The sequence below is a fragment of the Danio rerio genome, chromosome 18, assembly GCF_049306965.1.
Source record: "Danio rerio strain Tuebingen ecotype United States chromosome 18, GRCz12tu, whole genome shotgun sequence".
In the NCBI taxonomy this organism is placed as follows: domain Eukaryota; kingdom Metazoa; phylum Chordata; class Actinopteri; order Cypriniformes; family Danionidae; genus Danio; species Danio rerio.
The window spans coordinates 28,460,540-28,484,213 of record NC_133193.1 but is presented as its reverse complement, the minus strand read 5'-3'; the positions used below and the strand labels follow the sequence as shown (position 1 = coordinate 28,484,213).

The following is a 23,674-nucleotide window of genomic DNA, read 5'->3' as shown; positions in this document are numbered from 1 at the left end:
TAATAAACAAATTGTTATATTTATAGAAAATAAATGAATATATTTAAATGTATTTATAATATATATATTTTTAATGTATATATTTATAAATGTATATTTAAATATTTAAATTATATGTAAAGTCAACCACAGTGTCTTTATTTCTTGAGAGAGATGGGTGAGGGGAAATGTTTGGGGTGGTTTCGCCCAGGTACTATTTAAACTAGAATTGCCACTGGTACACAGTTAGAAATGGCTAATCAACTTATTTGCCTTTTTTAAATAATCTACACGTTTTATTCCTATCATCTTTTTTTTTTAGAATATTTTCAGTTTTTATTTACTTTTTCAAACATTTATTTATCATTAGCTGGATATTTATAAAGCAACCTGAACTTGAATGTGAGAGTGAAGTGAAGAAATTGTGAAATAGAGGCAGCTATTCTTTCTTTCTTTTTGTCTTTTACTTTGAAAAGAAAAAGTTTCTAACAGTTTTAATAAATAAAAATATTTTTTATTAATCATGTTTGTCACATAGAGTCAACAATTTTTGTGACGTGGGTAAAAGGTGTGATTTAATCCAGCTACCGCCGCAAGTAGATTTCAAAGCAGTGGAAAAAATGATAAGCCCTCGTGTGAATTTTATTTCTTCATGACAGGTACTATTTGGTAGTTTGGTCTTTTATTTCATTAATTTGGCAACTGTTAAACGTTGACCAAGAAATGGTTTGAATCTCCATTTTATTAACAAAAACAAAAAAACGCTGAGTTCCATTTGGGATGACACAAAACTCATCCACTCATGAGTGTATAAGTACACAGTGTATTAGCGTACTGTGCTATTTGGGAAGCAACTAATGTCAGGTAAACTCTACAAAAAGAAAGGCAAAAGGAAAGGACCTGCAGTATGATCTTTTCTGTAGGATTCCTCCCTTTGCCTGCAGCTCCAGGCTGAAGGGCTTGAGGAGAAGTCCACAAACTCAGCAGTTTACTGCCTCTGGACAGAACCCTGAAACAAAGCAGCAGGAAGACAAACTTAAGAGACAGCATTCAAAAACTGTGCCAGACTCATTAACTCAAGCATGCTCTAATATATCTATCATGCACAGTCATACCGGAAGTAACAACTTATTCTTTGTACAATTCTTAAGCATACATTTGAAAATCTATTTATAGACCTGTCTTTCCATCTATAATCTAGTATGCATCCATCTATCCATTTATCTACACATCCATGCTTTTTTCAATTGATCCATTTAGATTTCATCAATCATATACCTATCGTCATTCCATTCTATCCACCCATAGTTTTTTTACCCATCCATCCATCCATTAATCTATTCACCCATGTAATCATCCTTTTATCACTCCATCTCCCCTTTCCTCCATCGATCAAAATATTAATCTATCATCCATGCATTTATCCATCCATCTAAATCCATTATTAATTTGTTAATCCACTGATCCACTTATTATCAATCCTATTTTCTATTAGAGACTATCCATCCATTAATAAATATATTCATCAATGTATCCATCCATCTATTCATAATTTTAATTATTCATCTCTTCTTACCTACTTCCATCCATCCATAACCCATGCATTAACCATCAATCTATTTATCTATCAATTCCTCAGTTGATGCAGCTATCCGGTTATTTAACATTCACAAATTTACCCATGATCCATGTAACTAAGAACTTAACCATTTATGTAACAATGTATTTTATTAATCATTTTTATCCATTTTCAATCTATCCATGCATTTATCCATCTATCCAACAATCCATCAATCAATTGACCCACTTATTTATCCATCATACTATGTATCAGTGAGAGTCCACCCGTCCACGTATCTATCATCTATCCATCCATCCATCAATAAATCTATTCACCCATGTATCATCCATCCTTTTATTTATTAATCTCTCTATCCATCCATCCATCCATTATGCCACAATCAATCTTATAAAACTTGCCAAAATTATTTTATCAATCAGTAAGAGTTCATCCATCCATACACATACACATGCATCCACTATTCAGTTCATCCACTTATCAAGCCATCTAACCATTAAAAGCCAAATCATCCATCTCATCACTGAATAAATTACATGAAAAATAAACAAAACAAATATTAATCAAACACATAAAATGTGCAATTTACTCCCAAAGGTAATTCTTGTGTATTTGAGGTGCTGTTTATGACTTGCCTCCTGAAGTCAAACAGAGGCATGGAAACTTTTCCCAAAAGTTCTGGACCTTTCCGTTGCTTGTTGGAATCTGGTGAGTTGTTTGCATTCTGACTGAGGACCCCATAGAGAGAAAGACTAAGCATAGCCTCCAGTGGTAACAGCGACACTGAAATAGGGAAGTTTATTCTAAAAAAAAAAAAAAAAAAACAGAGTAAGACGTCACTAAGTGCAGAAACTGGCAGCAGTCCCACTGAAATTCCCCCTTTAATTCTAAAAATTGCAGGAAGCAGTGTGCCATTCTGCTTAAGAAGGATTAACACTTACAATTCATCCCATTTGATGTGGTAGAAGAAACTCTTGTATGTTCCCACTTTTTTGGACTGGACAGGTTTGAAGAGATTCCTGTTGTTATGGGTCAGGGCACACATCAGGTAGTATTTTTCAAAACTGGAAAACAGAAAGGAATGTATTACTCTATGGCACGAAATAGGAACAAAACATTAGCCTGTCTGGTATTTACTCATCTCCAAACTTTATATTGAAAACTAATTGAAAAATGTTTGCACTGACTGTAGCTTCATGTGAACACAAATGCTTTGCATGCATTTTTTAAAATACTTTGGCAAATTATGGAAATCCGTTTATCAAACTTCAAATATTTGTAAATTTACAAATGGCACATGGACACATATTTTGAATGTGTTTTGGTGTGGTCTGTGAAAATATTTCATGCTGCTATAAATAGGCTTCATGATGAAGCGCTGTGGTACAAAGAATTCTCAAGGGTAAAAAAATAACAGTAAAAAAATAACAGCGTCTCCCCTAAGGGAACTGGATCAAAACATAGAACCAAGTGATGCAGAACTTTAACCCTCTTCTGTCTCCAAACACATCACACCCCTATCGCTCTGCTTGTTCTGTATGGAAATCACTAGTCAAGTCTATTTTAGCAATGGCAGATAAGTGCTGCTTTTTCAGTGGCAATAAATAAGAGCACTCAAGATAAAGTTAGCTACACAGAATGGCCTATCCAACAATTCACTGTCATTCTCGCTCAACAGACAAACTACTAACAATAATAATTTTGCAAGCATGTCAACCTGTTCTGCTAATTAAAACCTAATAGTCTACCAAAATTAAAATGAGAATTAAGAGTAGTTAAATTGACTTTTATTCAACAGGATGTCTATCAAAATAACATGCAAGCTACATTTCCGAAGGAACTGAACACATCTATGCACAAAAGCAAAAGCTCAAAATGTCAGTGAGATTAAAAGACGTTTTGTAATGTCTCATGGCTACATTTATTTGATCAAACACAGTAAAGCTGTATTTTTATACATTAATGTATTATAATATTATACTGTTGCAATATAATACACATGTAGCAGCTATTACTTTAAACTTGACTTTCACATGATGCTTTAAAGTTCATTCTAATCCACTGATTTAGTGCTTAAGATGTCGTCTCAATAATGCTGAAATATGTGTATATTATGTTGTATTTTTTGTTAAAGTGATTACTGATAAATTATTGATAGATTAGATTATTGATAAAGTTATTGCATCCATGCTTTATTTTGGCCACAAAAACTGCCAATTGACTAGCTCTTTGAGCCATCTTTTTCTAATGGTTAATGAGTATCAAAGCAATGTTAAAGTTTTTCATCATTTTTAATTAAACACCATTTTAAGTGACAGAGCAAATACGCAAGTCTCAACATATGCCAAATGTCAAAATCCCAAGTAATGAGATCACATATACTACATCATGACATTCCAAAAATAATAATTATCAGAGGGCAAAACCTTCTTCCCTTACAACATGGCCTAATGTGCTTCGAAATGCTAAAAAAAAAAGTTGATTTCGAGTGTAGTGCGTTAGGAATAAAGTGATTCTACATCTCTCAAAGTTCAGTTAAACATTAAATGGTCCAGATATCATTTATTGAAGTCAATTGCTCCAAGAAAACACAGACCCGAAATTACTCAAATTATCTAAGAGGAAATAACAGTGTAATGAATATGGACCCAGGCAATGCTTTGAAAGTAATAGAGAAGTTTACCTTGGCTGCAAGTTTGTTAAACAGAGTCATTATCATTCCGAAGAGAATTAAACATCATTTAGCATTTTTCTGGACTGTGAGAGAAACCCAAACCAAATCCATTTTTTGTATTATTGAAGTATTAGCGTGAAATTTAGACCATCTTCTACTGACTAAGAGAGACGACAGTATTTACCTGCTGACCCAGGTAGCAGGAATGCCATGAACGGCAAACAGTGTGAACTGTAAGTGTTCAGTGGTGCCCGAGGCCTCTTTGCTGTCCCTCTCATCTTCTTTGTGCTCTTCTATCATGAAACCAGGGCTAATCGGGCAGAAAGACTGAAGGTAGAGCTTGGCGAGTTCATAGACAGCATCTGTGAGCACTGCTAAACTCTCCTCTACAGGGCTAGAGTAACCTGGACGATTATAAGAAACAAAGATTAGAGAATAGGTTAATAGGATAACACAGCACATGCCTGTTTTTAAATCCTACAATCTTGAAAATAAAAAGTTGTTTAAGGAAAACTTCCCAAAAGGAAGTCTGGAAGTTTGCTTTCCAGTATGAGCAAGCCTAAATATAATGTATGTGAATGTTCTTCAGCACTGTCATAAATGCATATTGCTGAATATAGAAGTAACATGCAGTTGACCAAGATATTTAAAGATAATATTTACTTTGTTCTCTCAGAACTAAAAGGGGTGATGATATTAATAAAACTGCAGTAGGAAGGATTTCATATTTATACTTAAAATTATTTTTAAAAGATAATTCAACTTAACATGAAAATTTATGTCTACATTAATTCACCTTCCACTTGTTCCAATCTGTTTTCCTCTGTTGAACACTAAGGAACATATTATGAAGAAAGTTGGGGAAAAAACATCCATTATTTCCTAGGGATAGACTGATCACGATAATTGTTCAATGCTGCACATTTTTGCTAGATTGAGTATCGGCCAACCAGTACCGATCCAAATCCAATCTTGTGTGTGCGCCATATTCAGTGTAATTTATAAGCCAACAAAAGCCATGAAGATAGCCTATTATAAGGCACTAGAAAGTTTTCATGTAGGCCGACTATATCCCAAATGTTCTGAAGCCATTCTATAGTTTAATATGAAGTACAGATAAATATTCAAGTGGTAAAATTCATCATCAGTTCAGTGCTTCCCTCTGCTGCGCCTGTCAGTCATTCTCCATTCATTCACAATTCAAACTGCATGTCGCTTATGTTTGTTTATGACAACACTAAAAACTCTCCAGGACTATTTTTTCCTGTTAGTTTAAATTATCAGCGGAGAAATGCATTTAGTTTTGCATTAAATGGGTTCATTTTGACCGGCAACAAAGAGGAGTTCGTTGCGGTTTCTAAATCATGTTGCATTGTTAGATTGCACTGACCGTGCAATATGGATTGTGATTAACAGAAAATGATTTAGCCTAATATAGGCTACTCTGAAACTTTTAAAATTTCACAGTAATTTTATTTATATTAAAATTTTATTTAATAGACCATTTTGTGTTTTGCCGCTGAAGCATACGAGCAGACTTAGTTTTGAACTTCATCTCAAATCTTCTAGTGTATTTTGTAGATAACTGACTAAAGAATACATTTATACCAAACTAAAATCATTCCTAAAAAATCATTTTTTGTCACAACAAATAATTTTTCAGGACTCAGACAGTTTAGTTTAGTCTGCATCAAACCTGCAGGGAAATATCAGGCTTTGCTTACAGGCTAGTTATTTTACTAACGATTAGGGTCAATGGTAGTAGCTTCTTACAGATTTCAAAGAAAACCCTTAATATTAAAAAAGGAAACATGACCTGGACCCCAACAGATCAATCAATGTTATAATAAATGCTCATGTTTTTAGTCAGATTGTGACATCTGTCATATACTGTACAGTAGGCCTATTGGTCTGTTATTTTATACTAAAAATTAAACTGCTTATGTTTATTAAAAATATATACTCAGATAATTAATTTTGGTATCAGGATTGGACCCAAAAAAAATGATATCGGTCAAATTAATGTCATTTCTTTCAGCATTGTACAGAATATGTTGTTTTATGTTCAACAGAGGAAAGAAAGTCTCAAATGTTTAAAATCACCTAAGTTTGAGTAAATTTTAACTTTTGCCTGAACTGTTCCTTTAATGCTGAAAATATTGCACAAATTATAGAAATAAACAATAATTATAGGGAGAGATGCTGAACTTTAACTTACCATTAGCTGAACCTCCGGAAGATGTGGCACCAGCCTGCAATTCAGCATAGTGCTTTATGAAACATGCGCACATATAACAATAAAAAAACATTTTAGACTAGGTACAGGGAACAACATGTCAGCACTGATTTTGTTATTATTATTGTTATTATTATTAATTTTAAAGTGGTTTTAGTCAGTGCTAGATAAATCAATTTATTAACAATTGATCTGTCAAAACATGAAAAATACTTCCTGACTTATGAGTAACAGTCATCAAATTAATACAGTAGTTCCCCATTCCAGTCCTCAGGCCCACTGCCTTGCACAGTTGTATGTCTTTTTGTAACCAAGACATATAAAATGTGCAGAGAAGGAGGCCAGAGGACTGGACTTGAGAACCATTGTATTAATATCGCACATGGCTGAAGGTTTATACTGAAGGGTCTCTGACCTCTGGTGAGCGTGTTCTAGGAAGGTTGACAGAGCGCTTGAGCCTCTTGACGGCATCAGTGATGGCTGGTGTCTCAACTTCATCCAGAGCACAGCACAGATTCTTAACAGACTGAACCACATTGTCCACTGTTTTATATTGGTTGTTCTAAAAAGAGACACAGAAAAATGCTTACAATTAAAAATATATAACAATAGTTTCAAGGAGTTCTTGACTTATTTTGATACAGTAGCTACTGTATGTTTTCATCTAGCTATTTTTATGTGAAGTTTGGAATATCGCATCTGTGGAGTTGCTCTTCGGTAAATCTTCCTTCAGCATTAACTTTTGCATTAAACCGATCAGAATTAAAGTGAATAGAAGCAATTTATTAGAAATACACTCACATTCTACACTACTCTCCTGCCTGCCTGAACTGCTGGAATGTTCCACAAATCAATTTAAAAAAATATTATTTTACTCTTTATCTTTTCTTTATCCAAGTTAAGCTAATTTAACACAATCTACATTGTAAAAAGTGTGAAAGAAATAAAGATTACCTGAACTGAACTGAATAAAAAATGTTTTATATAGAAATTAAATTTTAGAAAATGTGCATTAAAACCTTCACAACAAAGAATGTTTTATCAAACAAGAAATGTGCATAAACTACGATGGAAAGACATTTACTGAAATAATTTCAGCATGTGCAAAAACACAACATGATTTTGTTTCAACAGATCATGTGATAATAAAAAAGGTGTAAGGAGATAGCCTTAACAGACAAACTAGTGAACCTACAGTGGCACATTGTAAAAAATCTGAATTTTTGTTTTAGTTAATCTAAAATGCTTCAGCCAATGTCCATCATCAATAAGTTGTTTGGTACAAGGTTATAATAGTTTTGTACTTTTCATTAGTTTAAGTTTTTATTTCATTTTGACTTTTTGTTTTCAAATTCAGTTAGTTTTAAATAGATTTAGAGGTAGATTTACTAGTTTATATATATAAATATATATATATTTTTTAAAACTGCTTAGTTTTAGTTCATATTAGTTTCAAATATTATTATAATTGTTAATTATCATTATTAAGGATATTTGTTAGATACAAGATTCAAAATGAAAAAAAAAAAAACTCAACCAAAGATACATCTTTTGAAACATGTATCCAGAGGACACATGACCACTATCATCTACCCATCTTAAAAATCAAATACAACAGCCCACAATATAGCAGCTCAAAGTGCAATATGTGTGCAAGGCTGCTTCTGATGTTAGTTACGTAGTAATGGGAAATTCAGATCTTTAATACAAACTGGATCTTTCGTGACCATCCTCCCATGTTAGGACTTAACATATCAAAAATATGTAGTCAGCAATTATATTTACGTCAGTTAAAACATCATTATGATCTGAAAAGTTTCTTACAATTATTTTTGCAACCTAACTCAAGCATGACTCACTTATTTAAATTCCATTACGATTTTCTGCCATGAAATAAACTTACATTTTGCCAGATCCTTTCATATAAGCCCACAGTTTACCAGCGCTGCAGTTGTTCAAGTTAAGTTGAGTCACAACAGGCTGTCATGTACCGTTATATACATATGCGCAGTATTATCGGTTCTATTATCAAATCTGATCTCTGTGCACTGTACAAATAACTGATTAACTCAGTATATCTTGGTTTGTTTCGAGTCAGAATGATTTACTTCGATTTGTTGAACTAGTTTAACTGGTTTACTTAGAAGATCTGGTTAAAAAGAATGATTCGTTTGTGATTGAGATTGGATTTACATTTACATTTAGTCATTTAGCAGACGCTTTTATCCAAAGCGACTTACAAATGAGGACAAGGAAGCAATTTACACAACTATAAGAGCAACAATGAATAAGTGCTATAGGCAAGTTTCAGGTCTGTAAAGTCTAAGAAGGAAAGTATTAGTAAATTTTATTTTTTTGAGTACAGTTAGTGGTATATCCAGAGAGGCAATTGCAGATTAGGAAGTGAAGTTGCACTCACACTCACAAAAGATCCAGTTTGCATTAAAGATTTGAGATTGCACTCACTTATACAGAAATAAAACCTATATATGGGAACAAATGTGGTAAAAATTAATAATTTTAAGTCTGCATTTACTGCTGTCACCATGCTGCTGTCATATCCATTCTTTTTTTGTCATGGGAGCAAAAGTAAGGACTGAGTGGAGAAGAACCAGCTTGATCTGGCCAATGGCATCAGGATTACAGACTCAGAGGTGCATTGTGGACCAAACACCTAACAGCTCGAAGTATGTATTAAATACATTTAAAAAGACGAAAACAAAGAAAAAATTATGCAATACTTTTAGTTAGCTTTGTATGCACACAATACAGTTTCAGTTCTAATTATAAAACATAAAATAAAAAAATAAAAACTTCTTTCAGTTTTTTAGTTGTCGTTTTTTCGTTCACTATAATAACCTTGGTTTGGCATTATTACATCTAAAACTCTGCTCTGGTGGCTGCGCTCCCATAAAGCAGTCTTGCGCCTCCAAAATACACTGAACATTCATTGCATTTCGTTCTCTGAGGTTTAATTTATTATATGAGGAAAAACAGGCTCAAAGTGGATTCTCCTACTGTAGCAAATTTCATTTCTCTTTTTGATATTTGGCACCAATTCTTCAGGAAGTGACAATTTTGCTCTCTTTGACTCATTGAATGTAAACTTTGCTTTATTCGCAAACGTTTTTTGCTATGTTCCATATTTGTGCATAAATGTCATTTAAATCTTTATTTGCAAACAAAGCTAGTGTTTGAAACATTTCAGAAATGTGCTACCTCATTCTGAAGGCAGAGATTGACTTGCTTATGAAAGCCTTCTAGATATTCAGCAAGGCCTTCTCTGTAAAAGAAAGAACAAGCGTGCAAATGCATGAGAGAAATCAACAAGCACAATCTGGGACTTCAAAGGCAACACGAAGCCTTCCAGATAAGATGGAGAACATTCCTACCTTGTGACTGCCTCTTTAAATGGCCTCTCCACTAGACCAAGGTATTTCTCCAAATCAATGGGCGAGATGTCATCTTCTGCCTGTTAACAAGCATCCAAAGAAAAAAGAATCTTCATTATTTTTATAACAGTGATGGTAGTGTAGTGCAGTGAACAACCAGATTCTATCTATTTCTTTTAGCCTTTATTAAGTGTCTTACAGTTCGGGCCAGATCTCTTCTCATTGTGCTAAGAAACAGGAGCTGTAGTTTGATCTCTGATTCCCACTTCCTGCAGTTCTGCACGTACTCATGACTGCCTAGACTGTGTTTACTGGAAGAGAACATAAAAGATGCTTTAGAAATGGGCCAGAGCCAAAAGCAACTGTATTAATCAATAATAAAACCTACCATTAAAAAGATTAGGGTAATTAAAAGTGTAACAGTTTAATTGACCAACAATGCATTTGATTGATCAAATATTACATGAAACATTTCTTTTTTTTTTTATAAAATATTTTAAACAAAAATCCATGAAAAGGGTAATGGTTAAATAGTAAATCTAGTTAAACATTTTTGTTGATTATAAAGTAATATAATTCCTCTTTTTAATATAAAATCTATGTTAATAGAGCATCGCGTCAGTATCTTACAAGAATTGCTGACTTGAGGAAATGCTGCTTAATATTCAGCTTTATTAATCTTTCTAATTAGTTTCGATTTATATTTGAAAAATGCAAAACAACATTTAATTTCAATATTTAACACTACTGCTTTTTTTTTCTTTACTCTATTCATCAAATAAATGTGAACATACAATCAACGGCCACTTTATTAGGTACACCTTACTAGTACCGAGTTGGACCCACTTTTGCATTCAGAACTGCCTTAATCCTTTGTGGCATAGATTCAACAAGGTATTGGAAATACTCCTCAGAGACTTTAATCCATATTGCCATGATAGCATCACGCAGTTGCTGCAAATTAGTCATCTTCACATCTATGATGCGAATCTCCCATTCCACCACATTCCAAAGGTGCTCTATTGGATTAGGTTCTGGTGACTGTGAAGGCCATTAGAGTACAGTAAACTGATTGTCATGTTCAAGAAACCAGTCTGAGATGATTCACGCTTTACGTCATGCTATTCTGCTGGAAGTAGCCATTAGAAGATGGGTACTCTGTGGTCATAAAGGGATGGACAAGGTCAGCAACAATACTCGGGTAAGCTGTGGTGTTGACATGATGCTCAATTGATACTTTGATACAAGGTGGGATGGATCCATGCTTTCATGTTGTTGATGACAAATTCTGACCGTCCAAATGTAACAGCAGAAATCTAGACTCATCAGACCAGGCAACGTTTTTCTAATCTTCTATTGTCCAATTTTGGAGAACCTGTGTAAATTGTAGCCTTAGTTTTAGAGATGCTCTTCTGCATACCTCGGTTTTAACGAGTGGCTATTTGAGTTACTGTTGTTTTTCTATCAGCTTGAACCAGTCTGGCCATTGTCCTCTGGCATCAACAAGGCATTTAAGCCACAGAACTGCCGCTAACTGGATATTTTCTCTTTTTCAGGCCATTCTCTGTAAATCCTAGAGATGGTTGAAGCGTGAAAATCCCAGTAGATTAGCAGTTTCTGAAATACTCGGACCAGTCTGGCACCAACAAACGTCTAATGTTAAAAGTCTCTTAAATCACCTTTCTTCCCCATTCTGATGCTTGGTTTGAACCGCAGCAGATCGTTATGACCATGTCTACATGTCTTAATGCATTTAGTTGCTGCCATGTGATTGGCTGATTAGAAAAATGTGTTAGCGAGCAGTTGAACCTAATAAAGTGGCCGGTGAGTGTATTTTTCTACAAACATTTTCAAATTCTTATCATCCCCAAACTTTTAAATGGTACACATAAGCCTTATGAAAAACAACACAAAAAAGAAGATATTGCATCATTTCTTTTTGAGAAAGTTCACTCTAAGAACATTCCAGAAGAGTAGTTTTTTCCAGGAGAATTGTGCTTTGGAAGGGTCATATTTAATTCACTCTTCAATATCGACTTGCCAAGGTCAAATGAGGACAAGCCAGACACTGAGAAACTTTAACATAACAACTAAAAACTTTCTAGAACGCTTAAAAACTCTGAAATGAGCACAATAACATGGACACCCCATGGTAACTAAGGGAGGATGCCTTACATTAGACTCAATTCTTCCTAAATGCTTGGAAGGGTTTTGTTTTGCCCAATCCCTCTGTTTCTTATTAGGCCAGGCAAACCCTCCCCTAGCACTGCTGGTTCTTCTCTTCCAATGGTGTGGGTAAAAAGGAAACATTTCCCTAGCACAATTAAAGCAAAATAGCCCCGCTCTCAAGGAATGTTGGCAGGAGACGTGTTTATGTAATAGGACAGAATGCCTGCAAAAAGGAAAGCGAGAAACTAAAGGGAGTACTCACTTCTGAAGGACCTCCTCCTGTCCGCAGACCTTGAGAACGTAGCTATTGATGTCCACCTGGTTCAGGTCATCATGAACCCAACACAAAGCCTGCATTATGAGCAAGTCCACTGGAGAAGTCACTAGGGAAAGAAATACAGACTACAATAAGAAAGCCATCTAAAGACAGATAAAAAAAGGAATTCGATGGGGAAAAAATTAAGAATTAGGACTGCACGATACTGCAAAAATATGCAATAATGTTGTTGAGTACTGAAATAACGGTATTTCTTATGATAAAACATTTACCTAGATCAGGGGTCAGCAATCTCGTTCCTGGAGGTCCGTTACCCTGCAGGGTTTAGCTCCAATTTGCCTCAACACACCTGCCTGGGTGTTTCAATTATACCTAGTAAGAGCTTGATTGGCTTTTTCAGGTGTGTTTGATTAGGATTGAAGCTAAAATCTGCTGGTCATCGGACCTCCAGGAACAAGTTTGGTGATACCTGACCTAGATAAATGCTATTTATATTAGCCATGTTTTCTTAAATAATTTAAGGATAATAAAATAAACAGATGAAATATATTCTTCAATTCAGATAAAAAAAAAAATACAAATGGTACAAAATGGTACAAATGTGTTGTCATGGTACAAACATTTAGGGCCCTATCATACACCCGGCGGAATGTGGTGCAAGTGGCAGCGCAATAGTTTTTACTACTTTAAGCTTGGCGCAAGGGTCATTTTAAGGCATTGGGCCACACTGTTTAAATAGCAAATGCATTTGCGCTCAAATATGCGCCCATAGGCGTTCTGGTCTAAAAAAGCAGGCGTGTTTTGGTGCGTTGCTATTTTGAGAAACTGTAAATAGTCTGATCTTTAGACCAGAACAAAGACGGTCTATTGTCTAGCCTAGCGCAAAGTGCAGGCTGGGGGGGGTTGTCGCGCGCGTTCTGATCAGCTGTGTTGTCGCGCGCAATCTGATCAGCTGTGTTGTCGCGCGCGAAATCTGATCAGCTGTGTTGTCGCGCGCGAAATCTGATCAGCTGTGTTGTCGCGCGCGTACTCAAGGGCGGTGTTGTTGCGCGCCTACTGAAAGGCGGGAATGAGGGTGTGTTGCGTGGCGGGGGCACTTTTGATCATTTTGGAAGGGCACTTTTTATCCAAGACTAAAAAGGGCATGTGCACTGCACAGGTTGAGCCCTATGTGTGCACGTGCCTGCACAAGATGCAATACGCCAATATTTTTACATATGAAAAAGATATAATAAGTATATATATATGATATAATAAGGATATATATAGGATATAAATATAAATGATGAAAATATTACAAAACATATTAATTTCTAGCCTACATGAATTTAAAAACCACACCTTCATACTTTCTTCATCTCGGGGGGGGGGCATAGACCATATGGGGCATAGCAGGTGTATTTGCAAATAACTCAGTATTTTGACGAAACTTTTTTATTATTAATCACTTATTCGTTTGCTGGAAATTAGAACTGAATTTAGAAATAGTTTTGAAACTAATCTTTGCGCTTAACAAACGAAATCAATTATTTATAGGCTAATTGATGTCTGTGCGGTAAGGTTTCCCTATCCATGAGAGCAAAAGCGAAAGTAAACTTACTTTATGTCATGTTAATACCAATGCGCTTATGGCGTGACGCAGCTGGCTCTTAAAGGTAATGGAAGATGAGACTCCAGGTTTATTCTCAAAACACACCTATAACTCATTAAGTAAATAAACTCAGCCCTTTTAGACCATGCGCTATGGCGCAAAGCAGATTTTCCCGTCCTTAAGTTAGCAAAAATGCATTCTGACACGCCCTGAAAGCGTTTGCGCCCTGCGTTTTGCGCTCTGCGCATGGACCGTCCGAAATAGAGCCCTATGTCTTTAAACCACTATGAATAAAGAAAAAGCTTTTCTGGCTCTAATTGGCTGTTGTTACTTTCCTCTCGTCTCAACTTCTGTCATTAGTGTTTATTTCCAGCTCTGGGTTCACCTCTGGGCTCCTAAAAGTCAATAGCAGAACTGCAACTAATGTGGAAACAGAACTAAAGATAAAGCATGATCTTGAACCTGATTAGTCAAATTAAGATAAAGAACCAATGCATAAGATTAATTAATTTATTACACACCTCTGCAATACCTATGTCACATATACTATTAATGTAATACCAATAATTTTTCAACACATGGTGCAGCCCTATACAGAATGTATTTTGTAGTCTCTGACACTTAAAGTTGATTTTCACTGTCTGGACAAATTCCTTACACAAAGGGCTTCTTTACACTTGGCCTGATTAAAACAAACTGCAGTGCAATTGCCATGTTAATGCGGTTCATTTGAATAGGTGTGAATGATGTCATCCAAACCCTAGTGCGTATCAAACAAATAGACTGAAACCCCTGAAAAGACTGGTCTCACTCAGTCTGCAAACAAACTCTGTAACAGTTTGATTGAAATGCGAAGACAGTATGGCACAATAGACATTTAATTAAACTAAAAAACAGGACATGATGTCACAAGATGCAACACTAAAAGAACAGAAAGAACAAGCTAGTGCTGCATAATTGTATCACAACTGCGATGTCAGCCTGTGCGGTTATATGATGGGGAAAATGTTGCGATTTTATTAAATCAATAATGAATAATTTATGAGAACAGCTTTTTTTCTGATATCCGTGCTGCTAACAAAACAAACAAACAAACAAAACCTATATTTATTGTATTTGTATTTTAACTAGAGATGCACCATTCGACTATCCAAGGCCTGTAATCAGCTGATTCTAGTCCTCTGGTCTGGTCTGTTAGTAATAGCGCTCACAGTTTTCATGGAGAGGTGCACACTCACTGTCACTGTCATGACCCTGAACTCAGTGGCGTAGCGCAAAATGCAGAGGGCCCCCTGCAGGGATCGCTGACGGGGCCCCCTGATGAAGGGGGGGGGATACGTCATACGTCAATTTGCATATCACTGACGTCATCACGTTCTACCGTTTCTGTTTAACAGCATATGGTTTATAAAGGGGTATTTATAATTGCACTACACTTTATATAAGCATGTTTATTTAACTAAATGTATTGCTGTTTGAATACAGTATGTCATTATAGATGTATAGTGAATGTGCAGTAATCTCTCATATGTAATAAACTCAGACAAGTTCAGAAACTGTCAATAAAATTTCTGTGATTGTGAACAAGAAAAGAATTAACGGTCCAATTAAATTGTTAAAATAAAGGAGAAGTACATAGGTTTGACTGTACAAGGGAAATACCTTCACACTGCCTGTGCTAAATCATTTGTCGTCGGTACGCAGAGGGGTGATCTGCTCTCGGGCTGCAGGTGGGAGAGGCTGCTGTACGAGGACTGACTGGGCCGCCTGTCAGTGCTGTGAGGCGGGGGAGGGGCCGGCGGCATCACACGCAGCTCGTTGAGAAGAGTAGGGACGGTACAGTATGGACAAATGACAGTCTAAAAAAAATTCTTCAATAACACACAAAAAAGTCGCTAGATTTGTCGCTAGGGGGGTCTGAAAATTCGCTAAATCTAGTGACAAAGTCGCTAAGTTGGCAACATTGGCGGCAAGCAATCAGAATGAAGTAGTCCACCGCTTGAGAGGTGTTCAGAGAACACAGACGTGTGAACTTTGGTTACGACCACAGTTGTTCCCAAGAGTTTATTGAAATTCGCGACGACGCGGGGCCCCCCCGCGGTGCGTGCCCTGCGGGCCCGTCCGCTACGCCACTGCCTGAACTTCTTTCACAGTGTTTAGAGTGGCTGTTTACAATTTGCAGCACGGCCACTACGTTTGGTGCAACTAACTTAATAACCGTCAAATGACTTTCATCTAAAAGCACAATTCAGACTTAATATAGAGTAACTTCGGGTGGTATTTTTTTAACGATGTGTAAACAGAGTGGTTTGACATGCAGTCCTGTCTGTGACACTTGCAGCTTGTTGCATGCTAACGCGTGCAGGCGTCCATGATGAAATCCTGACAGAGAGCATTTGAGTTGCTGGTGCTCCTCACCTGAACAGGTACATAACACTAGCGGTCTCTCCGGTCACATCAGCAGAAATGAAGCTCACTGATATTCACAGACCGTTTAACTGATCACATTAATCTGTTAATCATTAACAAGCAGAGATGTGGTCTTGATAGAAGGAAAATGGTCTGTGAATATCAGTGAACGTCCCTCCTGCTAATGTGAGAGGAGAGACCGCTAGTGTGAGTGCATATATATATATATATATATATATATATATATATATATATATATATATATATATATATATATATATATATATATATATATAAGGGGTGTCACGATTTCGATTATCGAAATTTATGCTCAATTTCGATTATCGAATCAAAAAATAGAATCGTCGATGCTGCCACGCGTCCCGTCAGCTTGGCTTGTCAAGTGGGAAAAATATATACATATATATATATATACATATATATACATATATATATATATATATATATACACACACACACACACACACACACACACACACACACACACACACACACACACACACACACACACACACATATATATACATATACATACATACTTATATATATTGATGGAGCCAGTTTGATGTTGATATCATGTAGTTTGCACTGGTTTGAACTTTACATTGTACACGTTACAGCAAGGGCTGTTGAGGGTGCTATTGGGAATGATTTTTAAACCTCTTCTGACTCATTTAGAAAAAAAAAACATAACAAGAGACTATGGCAAAAAGTATTTGGCATGACTAGATCAGAACAAAATCTGACACCCAACATATTGCTCATGGTCACCCCAGGGCTATAGCAATAACAGACCCCACACCCCTCCCTGGAATGATCCACTCTTCAAGCTCCAAGCCTAGGGCTGGATTAAAGTCAGTTATGTCTAACCTGGACTTTTCATGTCAGCCCTGTGTTTTTCAGGACTAAATGCCTGATGGTCATGCCTAATTGGTGGTGATTTTGGGGTTGTTTTGATGGGTTGTGGGATGCCAGTAAAACTGCCATCTTCTTCCCATGGTACTACAGTAAAACACATGGTCCTGGAATGTCAGGAGTGTGTGGTTGGTCTATAATGGCGGGGATTCTACAGCCATAAGGAAGTCATGGAAAAAAGCCGAGAGGCAAGAAAAACCGAAATGCTTGGAAAACGCAAATCCGTATGGTGCATGTACAATCCAAATGAATGAACAACAATCATATAAATTTCCAAATAAAGCAACACACAAGCTTTTTTCTCAATTGGTGTGCATCTTAATTTGAAGGGGCCAAATCTGATCCAGGAATCAGAAAATGGAGACTTTTAATCTGAGTTTATCCTGGAAAAGCCTTTATATTCCACACATTTAAACCTTAGTCGCCTCCCGAGCTTCATTTGCTGTGTCTCCCATGCCAAGTATGTCTGGAATTGCTAACTCTACTAACCTTACACACAGCTAAGCACTTTCCTCCACTTGAACAAACCAAGGAAAACCTCAAAAGCCACCTTTTTGAAGTTTCAGACAGTCAGGCTTAACATGCGAAGAAAGCATTGAGCTTCTTTGTATGGATTAGGAAAGTTAAGTATTCATAAATATGAGATCTTACTTATGCCCACTGTTTACAGAATGAAGGTATATTGTTACAAACCCAGATTTCAGTAGGATCAATGAAATCTCCTGATCTAAACACAACATACTGGGTCAGAAGTTGAAAAGGAAAGAACAAGTAAGAAGAGAGTCAATTTAACAATCCAGTTAGATACAGTATAGCAGGGAGATTCGTCAAACATATTAGCTGTCTATAAGGCAAACTCAGACACTTTGCCCCCTTTTCCCTTCCTAAGACCACAGTGTATGCTGGATTCATTCAGGACAAAAAGAGCTATGGGGCTTAGGCAGTAACAACACAGAAAAATTCTTCAACACAAAAGGCCAGTCTTGATTTCCTGCCAGGAGTGAGGTGGCTAGAGACACAGCACAAAAAAAATGAGGCCAGGCAGTCTTCAGAAAACAGACGCTTCACAGGGAACTGAGCCAGGGCCACTACAGCTCAATGAAAAGGACTTTCCATGCCTGGATCACAGACAGGTTACCCAGTAAAAAAAAACAATTCAACTCGAATCATGCAAGCAGAAAAATGAAAAACCCTGGTTGAAGTATCAATCTGTTGAGCAGACGCGCCATGACAGTTATATAAAAAGAGAATGTGTGACAGCAGCCAAGAAATGCTGTCTGGCACTGTCATCATAGCAGACATTCAGAGAAGAATATTATTGACAAATAGTGAGTAGATTATTTAGAATACACATTGTTTAGTTATTGCAGAAGATATTTCTTTCAGAACAAATTATTATTATCAGCTCGACGTGATAAAAACCCTTACCATCGCAAGTAAACGTTACAGGCTGTTGAGAATCAGAAATCTCAATGGACACTTTCACACTGCCCCCATTGTCCCCTCCTGCATCCCTCTGCGTGATCACAGGGCTGAGAACATAGCCAGGGTTGGTAGACAGGTCATCGTGTGGGAACTTTGACCTCAGTCTGCAAAAAAAAAAAAAAAAAACAGCACTGTTAAACATAGGTAAATGATGTGTACTACAAGGTTCAGTCCTTGTACAAGCTCTCTTTGTGTACTAATTTTAGAAAACAAGTCTTTAGCTTCTGCCACTAAAGGGGCATCTGTAGACTTCCTGCATTTCACATTGGTAGTATTAACTTTGCTGGGCAGCTTGCTGAAAACAATGAGGTATACATTTCAGGATTTCTGGCATTTCCTAAATTAGTCCATCAGGTGCAGATTAGTCTTGCTTCCCCTACAGAAAATAACATTAAAATGCTGATTCTGGTATCCTGGGACCTTCTGATGTTAAATATTCAACACAGCTGTAGTCCTGAGATGTGAGCTTTTTTGCTGAGGGTATCCTTTTCAACATTTCAGTCAGGTTGGGCGTACTCACACTATGCTATCCGAACCGTGCCCAGGCGCATTTCCCGGTTCATTTGACAAGTGTGATTGCTCTGAATGAGGCTCAGGCGCGGTTCAGTTGGCCTGCCCTGGCCCGGTTGGAATAGGTGTGCCAAACCACAGTTCAGTAGGGCTTTGGCGGGGTACGCTTGTAGTGGGAGTGTAAAGCATGTCTAAGCCTAAAACTGAAGATGCGTCGTCCATTTAAAGGGACTGTTTCATACAGATTTATTAATCATTCTTACTTTTCAATGAATGTGAACTGTCATAGTTTATTAAAGAAGCAAACAAGTCAAAATATTTGACTGTGGGTTATCACATCCCAAATGACTTAAAATAATACAAAACAATGTAACTAAAGTAATCTCCACTGTGCTGAGCGAGAGTGCTTCTCTCTGTTAAACAGAACAGTGCATCATCAATGACGTCAGCTCGGATGCAATGTGAGTGCAGGTCAATGGGGAAGAGGGGAGGAGGACAACCGTGCTTCGGTACAGCCTAAAGCAGGTCGCACATCAGAAGCGCCGCTGGGCGCCGCAACACGGCGCGCACATGACAGTTTAAAGTATCGCACACCAGACGCGCACATTCGAATGATATTTAACATAAAACTAATCAGATGGCGCTCTGTGGCGCGGCTGAAAAATGAACTGCGTCCTGAGCCATGGACTTGCGGCGCCGGTGTGTGTATCCTGATAGAAACCTATGTTTAGAATTCTAAAATGCATGGCGTTGCTTCTGGTGTGCGACCTGCTTCAGGCAACCATGCCTAGTGAGAGTACGGCCTTAAGCACAAAACTCGTCTTGAAGGGTATGAAACCACCCCTGTCAGGGTGTTTTTACACCTCTAGTTTGGAAAAAAGTCAGGAAAGTGGGTGAGTTCAGCATTGTTTAGGTGGCAGTGTTGAGTGTCGAAAGAGTGAAGGGTTTTTCTTAAAAAAAAAAAAGGAGTTTCATTACGTGCACGCGCTGATTTTCACAGCTGCAACAGAAACACAGACGCAGGGGAGATAGACAGTGACTATGATTACATTACATCAGTAATCAAACTATTTTCCTTGATCAGAATAAGACAGTAATATAATTAATGTGTTTATACGAGTTACTTTTTGAATATTCCGTTCATTATCTTGTTTTACATGTTGTAGTGCATAATTCAATTAATGTCACCGCGTCAATCCATATTTCCACTGGAGTTTCATGCAATTTCGGATGTTTCATTCTTAATTTGTCGACTTTAACTGCAGTTTGGCACTTTCACTTTCTTTCAGGAACATTAGCCACGTTTCCAATATCGCGCCTAAAGCGAGCGAGCCAGGGCGAGCCAAGTCCAATCGCGTTTCCACTGTCACTTCAAGGGCCTAATCGGGCCAAAGTGGGGCTTTCTAGGGGCCAGTGGCCAGCCTTTTTTGGCCTGCCGAATACCTTGGGCCAGAGATGGTGAGCTGAGTCTTCAGGGCGGAGTGAAAACAAAGGTGGAGTTTGCCCGAGTCTGTTAAAGATGACTTGCGGTCATAACAATAGTTTTCCGATTGCACACGACTACATGTGCCAAACAAATAAATTAATAAGGGAAAGAAAACATATAGCTGGTCAGTTTAAGATAGGCTATTCCATAAAACACCTTATGGGATAGGGGTCTTTTTGCTTATGATCGCCCTTATGTTTCCCTTTTAAATGTAAGGCTGTTGCATAAAAAGTTTTAATTTGACATTTCTTTGCTGCGTCCTCCTTGATGTTTCAGTAACGCATAATAATCTTTACAAAATATAAAAGACACAGCAGCCAGTAAAGGTTGTCGAGAGCTTCTGTCAAGTTTAGAAGGTGTGTTTGTGCGTGATCCGTGTGCATTGTAAGACCTGTGTGTGTGTGTGTGTGTGTGTGTGTGTGAGGCCGGGTTAAAGAGCGCTCGCTTGACAGCTCTATTGATGTCTTGACCGGCTATTTTTTTTTATTTTTTTATTTTGGAGATAAAACAAAATATGAATACAACAGAAAGCCATAAAACTTTTACACATGTGTCCACTTTTGACGGCACAAAACAATGATGTCATATTTTGATAAAATAGCCCAAGCTATATTGAAATAATTTAAAGAATTACAAATATCGGATATAATAAAATCACATTAAATAAATAAATTTATATAAAAGAAACAAAAGCTAGCTATAACAATGTACATATATACAGTCGGTTGGTGAGTAAAGGAAAATAATCAATGGAAACACACAGGCCCGTGCGTATAGACATATAATGTAATGCTGTACAGTAACGTGTCATTTGTTAGTTTCGGTTGTCTTTATATTAATGGTTTCATGATAATGCGATGGTGTGCTTTATCTGTCTGCCTGATTCCCGATGCACTGGGCGGGTTGTGTGACGTTTGATTCGGGGATGTACTGGGGGCAGGTTTTGCGGGACGGACTGCGAGCTACTAGCCCGACAGTGAAAACGCGACATGATTTCGGCCTCCCGGGGGATTGCCCCGGCCCGGCAAAAGCCCTGGCTCGATAGTGGAAATGTGGCTATTGTATGCATGCCCCTACATGACAAACAAGATATTGGTTAGGAGGAACTGCTGGAAGAGTGTAATGTGTTTTAATGGATTTTTTTATACCACACGCTTTATGCGGGAAAAAAACCCTCTGCATTTATTGGTAGATTCAGAGACCATGTAGGTGCTGAGAATAGCGTCAAATAGTTGTATGTATATAGACTATCTTGTCACAAAATGCGGCGAAAATTATACGCGGCAAAAATCCTACATGACGGTAATAGTTTGATTAACGCGTTTACGTTCTGGAAGCAGTATTTACAACTGAACAGGATCTGTTAGTCCATAACATTGTAGTGATATTAACTTAATGTCAACTTAGTAACTACTGTAAATCATTTTGACTTGGGAATGTCTTTAAAAACTGAAAGAGTACTGCTGACAATACTAACTAACTTTGCCATCTGGAGAAACAGAAACAAAGAACATTGACCACATACTGTACTTACCAAATCCATAAACACTAACTGGAACCTGTCTTTTTTTTTTTTAAAGACATAGATTGGCAAATCCAGATTTCTCTATATCCAGATCCGAAAAGCTCTCGGATAAAAAAAGTTTACAAGCGTATTTTTTCACTTATTAACAGACCACTATAATCCTCAAATGTGGGTCCTCACGGCAGCTCATCGCGGGAAAATGGAAACAAAACCTTTGTTGCAGCACATTTATAAACGCAACACTGACGACCCATGTCTCCAAGCAATTCTTCTTCTTTTACTTGTTTTAATTAGGGTTGGCAACACACCATGGCATCTCTCTGAACACTGTAACAGGTAAAAATTGCCTTTACAGCTGTATCATGCACATTAATGAAGTTGCATCTCATTCACAATAGAATGCGCTGATTGGTTTGAACCAAGTTTTTCTCATGAATTAATGCTGAAAACTCATACACGTCACGTTGTACTGGGAAAAACGGGAGTGTTGGCAGGTGGACATCCAGTCTCCATGCTGGAATTTAAATGAGGAATTTAAATGAAAAATAAATGAGGGGGGGATGGGTTTGGGGGTAATAATTCAGAGGGGCTAATAATTCTGACTTCAACTGTATATGTATGTCAACATCTCAAAAATGTTTTTTTGGTGTTTCATGACCCTTCAAAAAAAATTTACTCACTTTGAAATGTCTTCACAGAATGCTACAACTTCTAGATTCTGGGCTTCCTTCTCCTGTAAGGCAGAGTACTTGGACAGTACATTTGTGCTTCCCTTATTGACCTGTAAAAAGACAAAGCCATAGTTATACTGCTGATCAAGCATTCTTCCTACCATGCTATACATTTACTTTTACTGAGGGTGTCACTTAGATCCCTTCTACAATATTGTTTGAAAACACTCCATTTTATACACAAAGGTATGAAATATTAGTGATTGATGACATTAACACCCCAGTTCAAATGTGGAACGAGACAGTCTCTCTGTTTGGTGAGAGGACACAGAGTATGTGAAGAATGTCTGGAATGCCAAAAAAAGACTTCCTTCGGGAAGGAAATCGGTCAAAAAAGCACATCACTACAAAACTACAACTAGGAAAAAATGCATTTACAGTTTAATAATGGTTCACATAGGGATTAAAATGAGAAAGTGTGTATTCTGTTAACTTGCATATATAATACAGCCTAAATAAATGTATTTTTAATATTATTTAGGGCAGACATGGCATATTTTCTTTTGGCATGGATTATGATGAGTACATCTGCCTCCAACACAATCACTATCATTTATTTAAAGTAACAACAAACAAACAAGACTGTGTGTGTCAATCCAAAACTGAAACATCACAGATAAACTGCATGTAAAACAATCAAGCATGATGGTCTCTTCAATTGTTTACTAGGCCAGGGCTCTGGGCCTAACCTTAGA

General features: G+C 37.1%; 1 protein-coding gene across 4 annotated transcripts in view; it reads right to left on the bottom strand.

Annotated features, from left to right (window-relative positions):
* Positions 1-23,674, bottom strand: part of pik3c2a (phosphatidylinositol-4-phosphate 3-kinase, catalytic subunit type 2 alpha) — a 72,112-nt gene that overhangs the window by 28,045 nt on the left and 20,393 nt on the right. For all 4 annotated transcript variants that reach the window (XM_068214908.2, XM_073930347.1, XM_021467822.3 and 1 more), the window contains exons 3-14: positions 22,929-23,029; positions 18,671-18,831; positions 12,292-12,412; positions 10,060-10,171; positions 9,861-9,940; positions 9,688-9,751; positions 6,884-7,030; positions 6,451-6,484; positions 4,417-4,636; positions 2,500-2,622; positions 2,194-2,361; positions 880-988 (exon numbers count right to left, since the gene is read on the bottom strand). In XM_068214908.2, the coding sequence (XP_068071009.1) occupies positions 880-988; positions 2,194-2,361; positions 2,500-2,622; positions 4,417-4,636; positions 6,451-6,484; positions 6,884-7,030; positions 9,688-9,751; positions 9,861-9,940; positions 10,060-10,171; positions 12,292-12,412; positions 18,671-18,831; positions 22,929-23,029 (1,440 nt within the window). The remainder of the gene's footprint in view (positions 1-879; positions 989-2,193; positions 2,362-2,499; positions 2,623-4,416; positions 4,637-6,450; positions 6,485-6,883; positions 7,031-9,687; positions 9,752-9,860; positions 9,941-10,059; positions 10,172-12,291; positions 12,413-18,670; positions 18,832-22,928; positions 23,030-23,674) is intronic.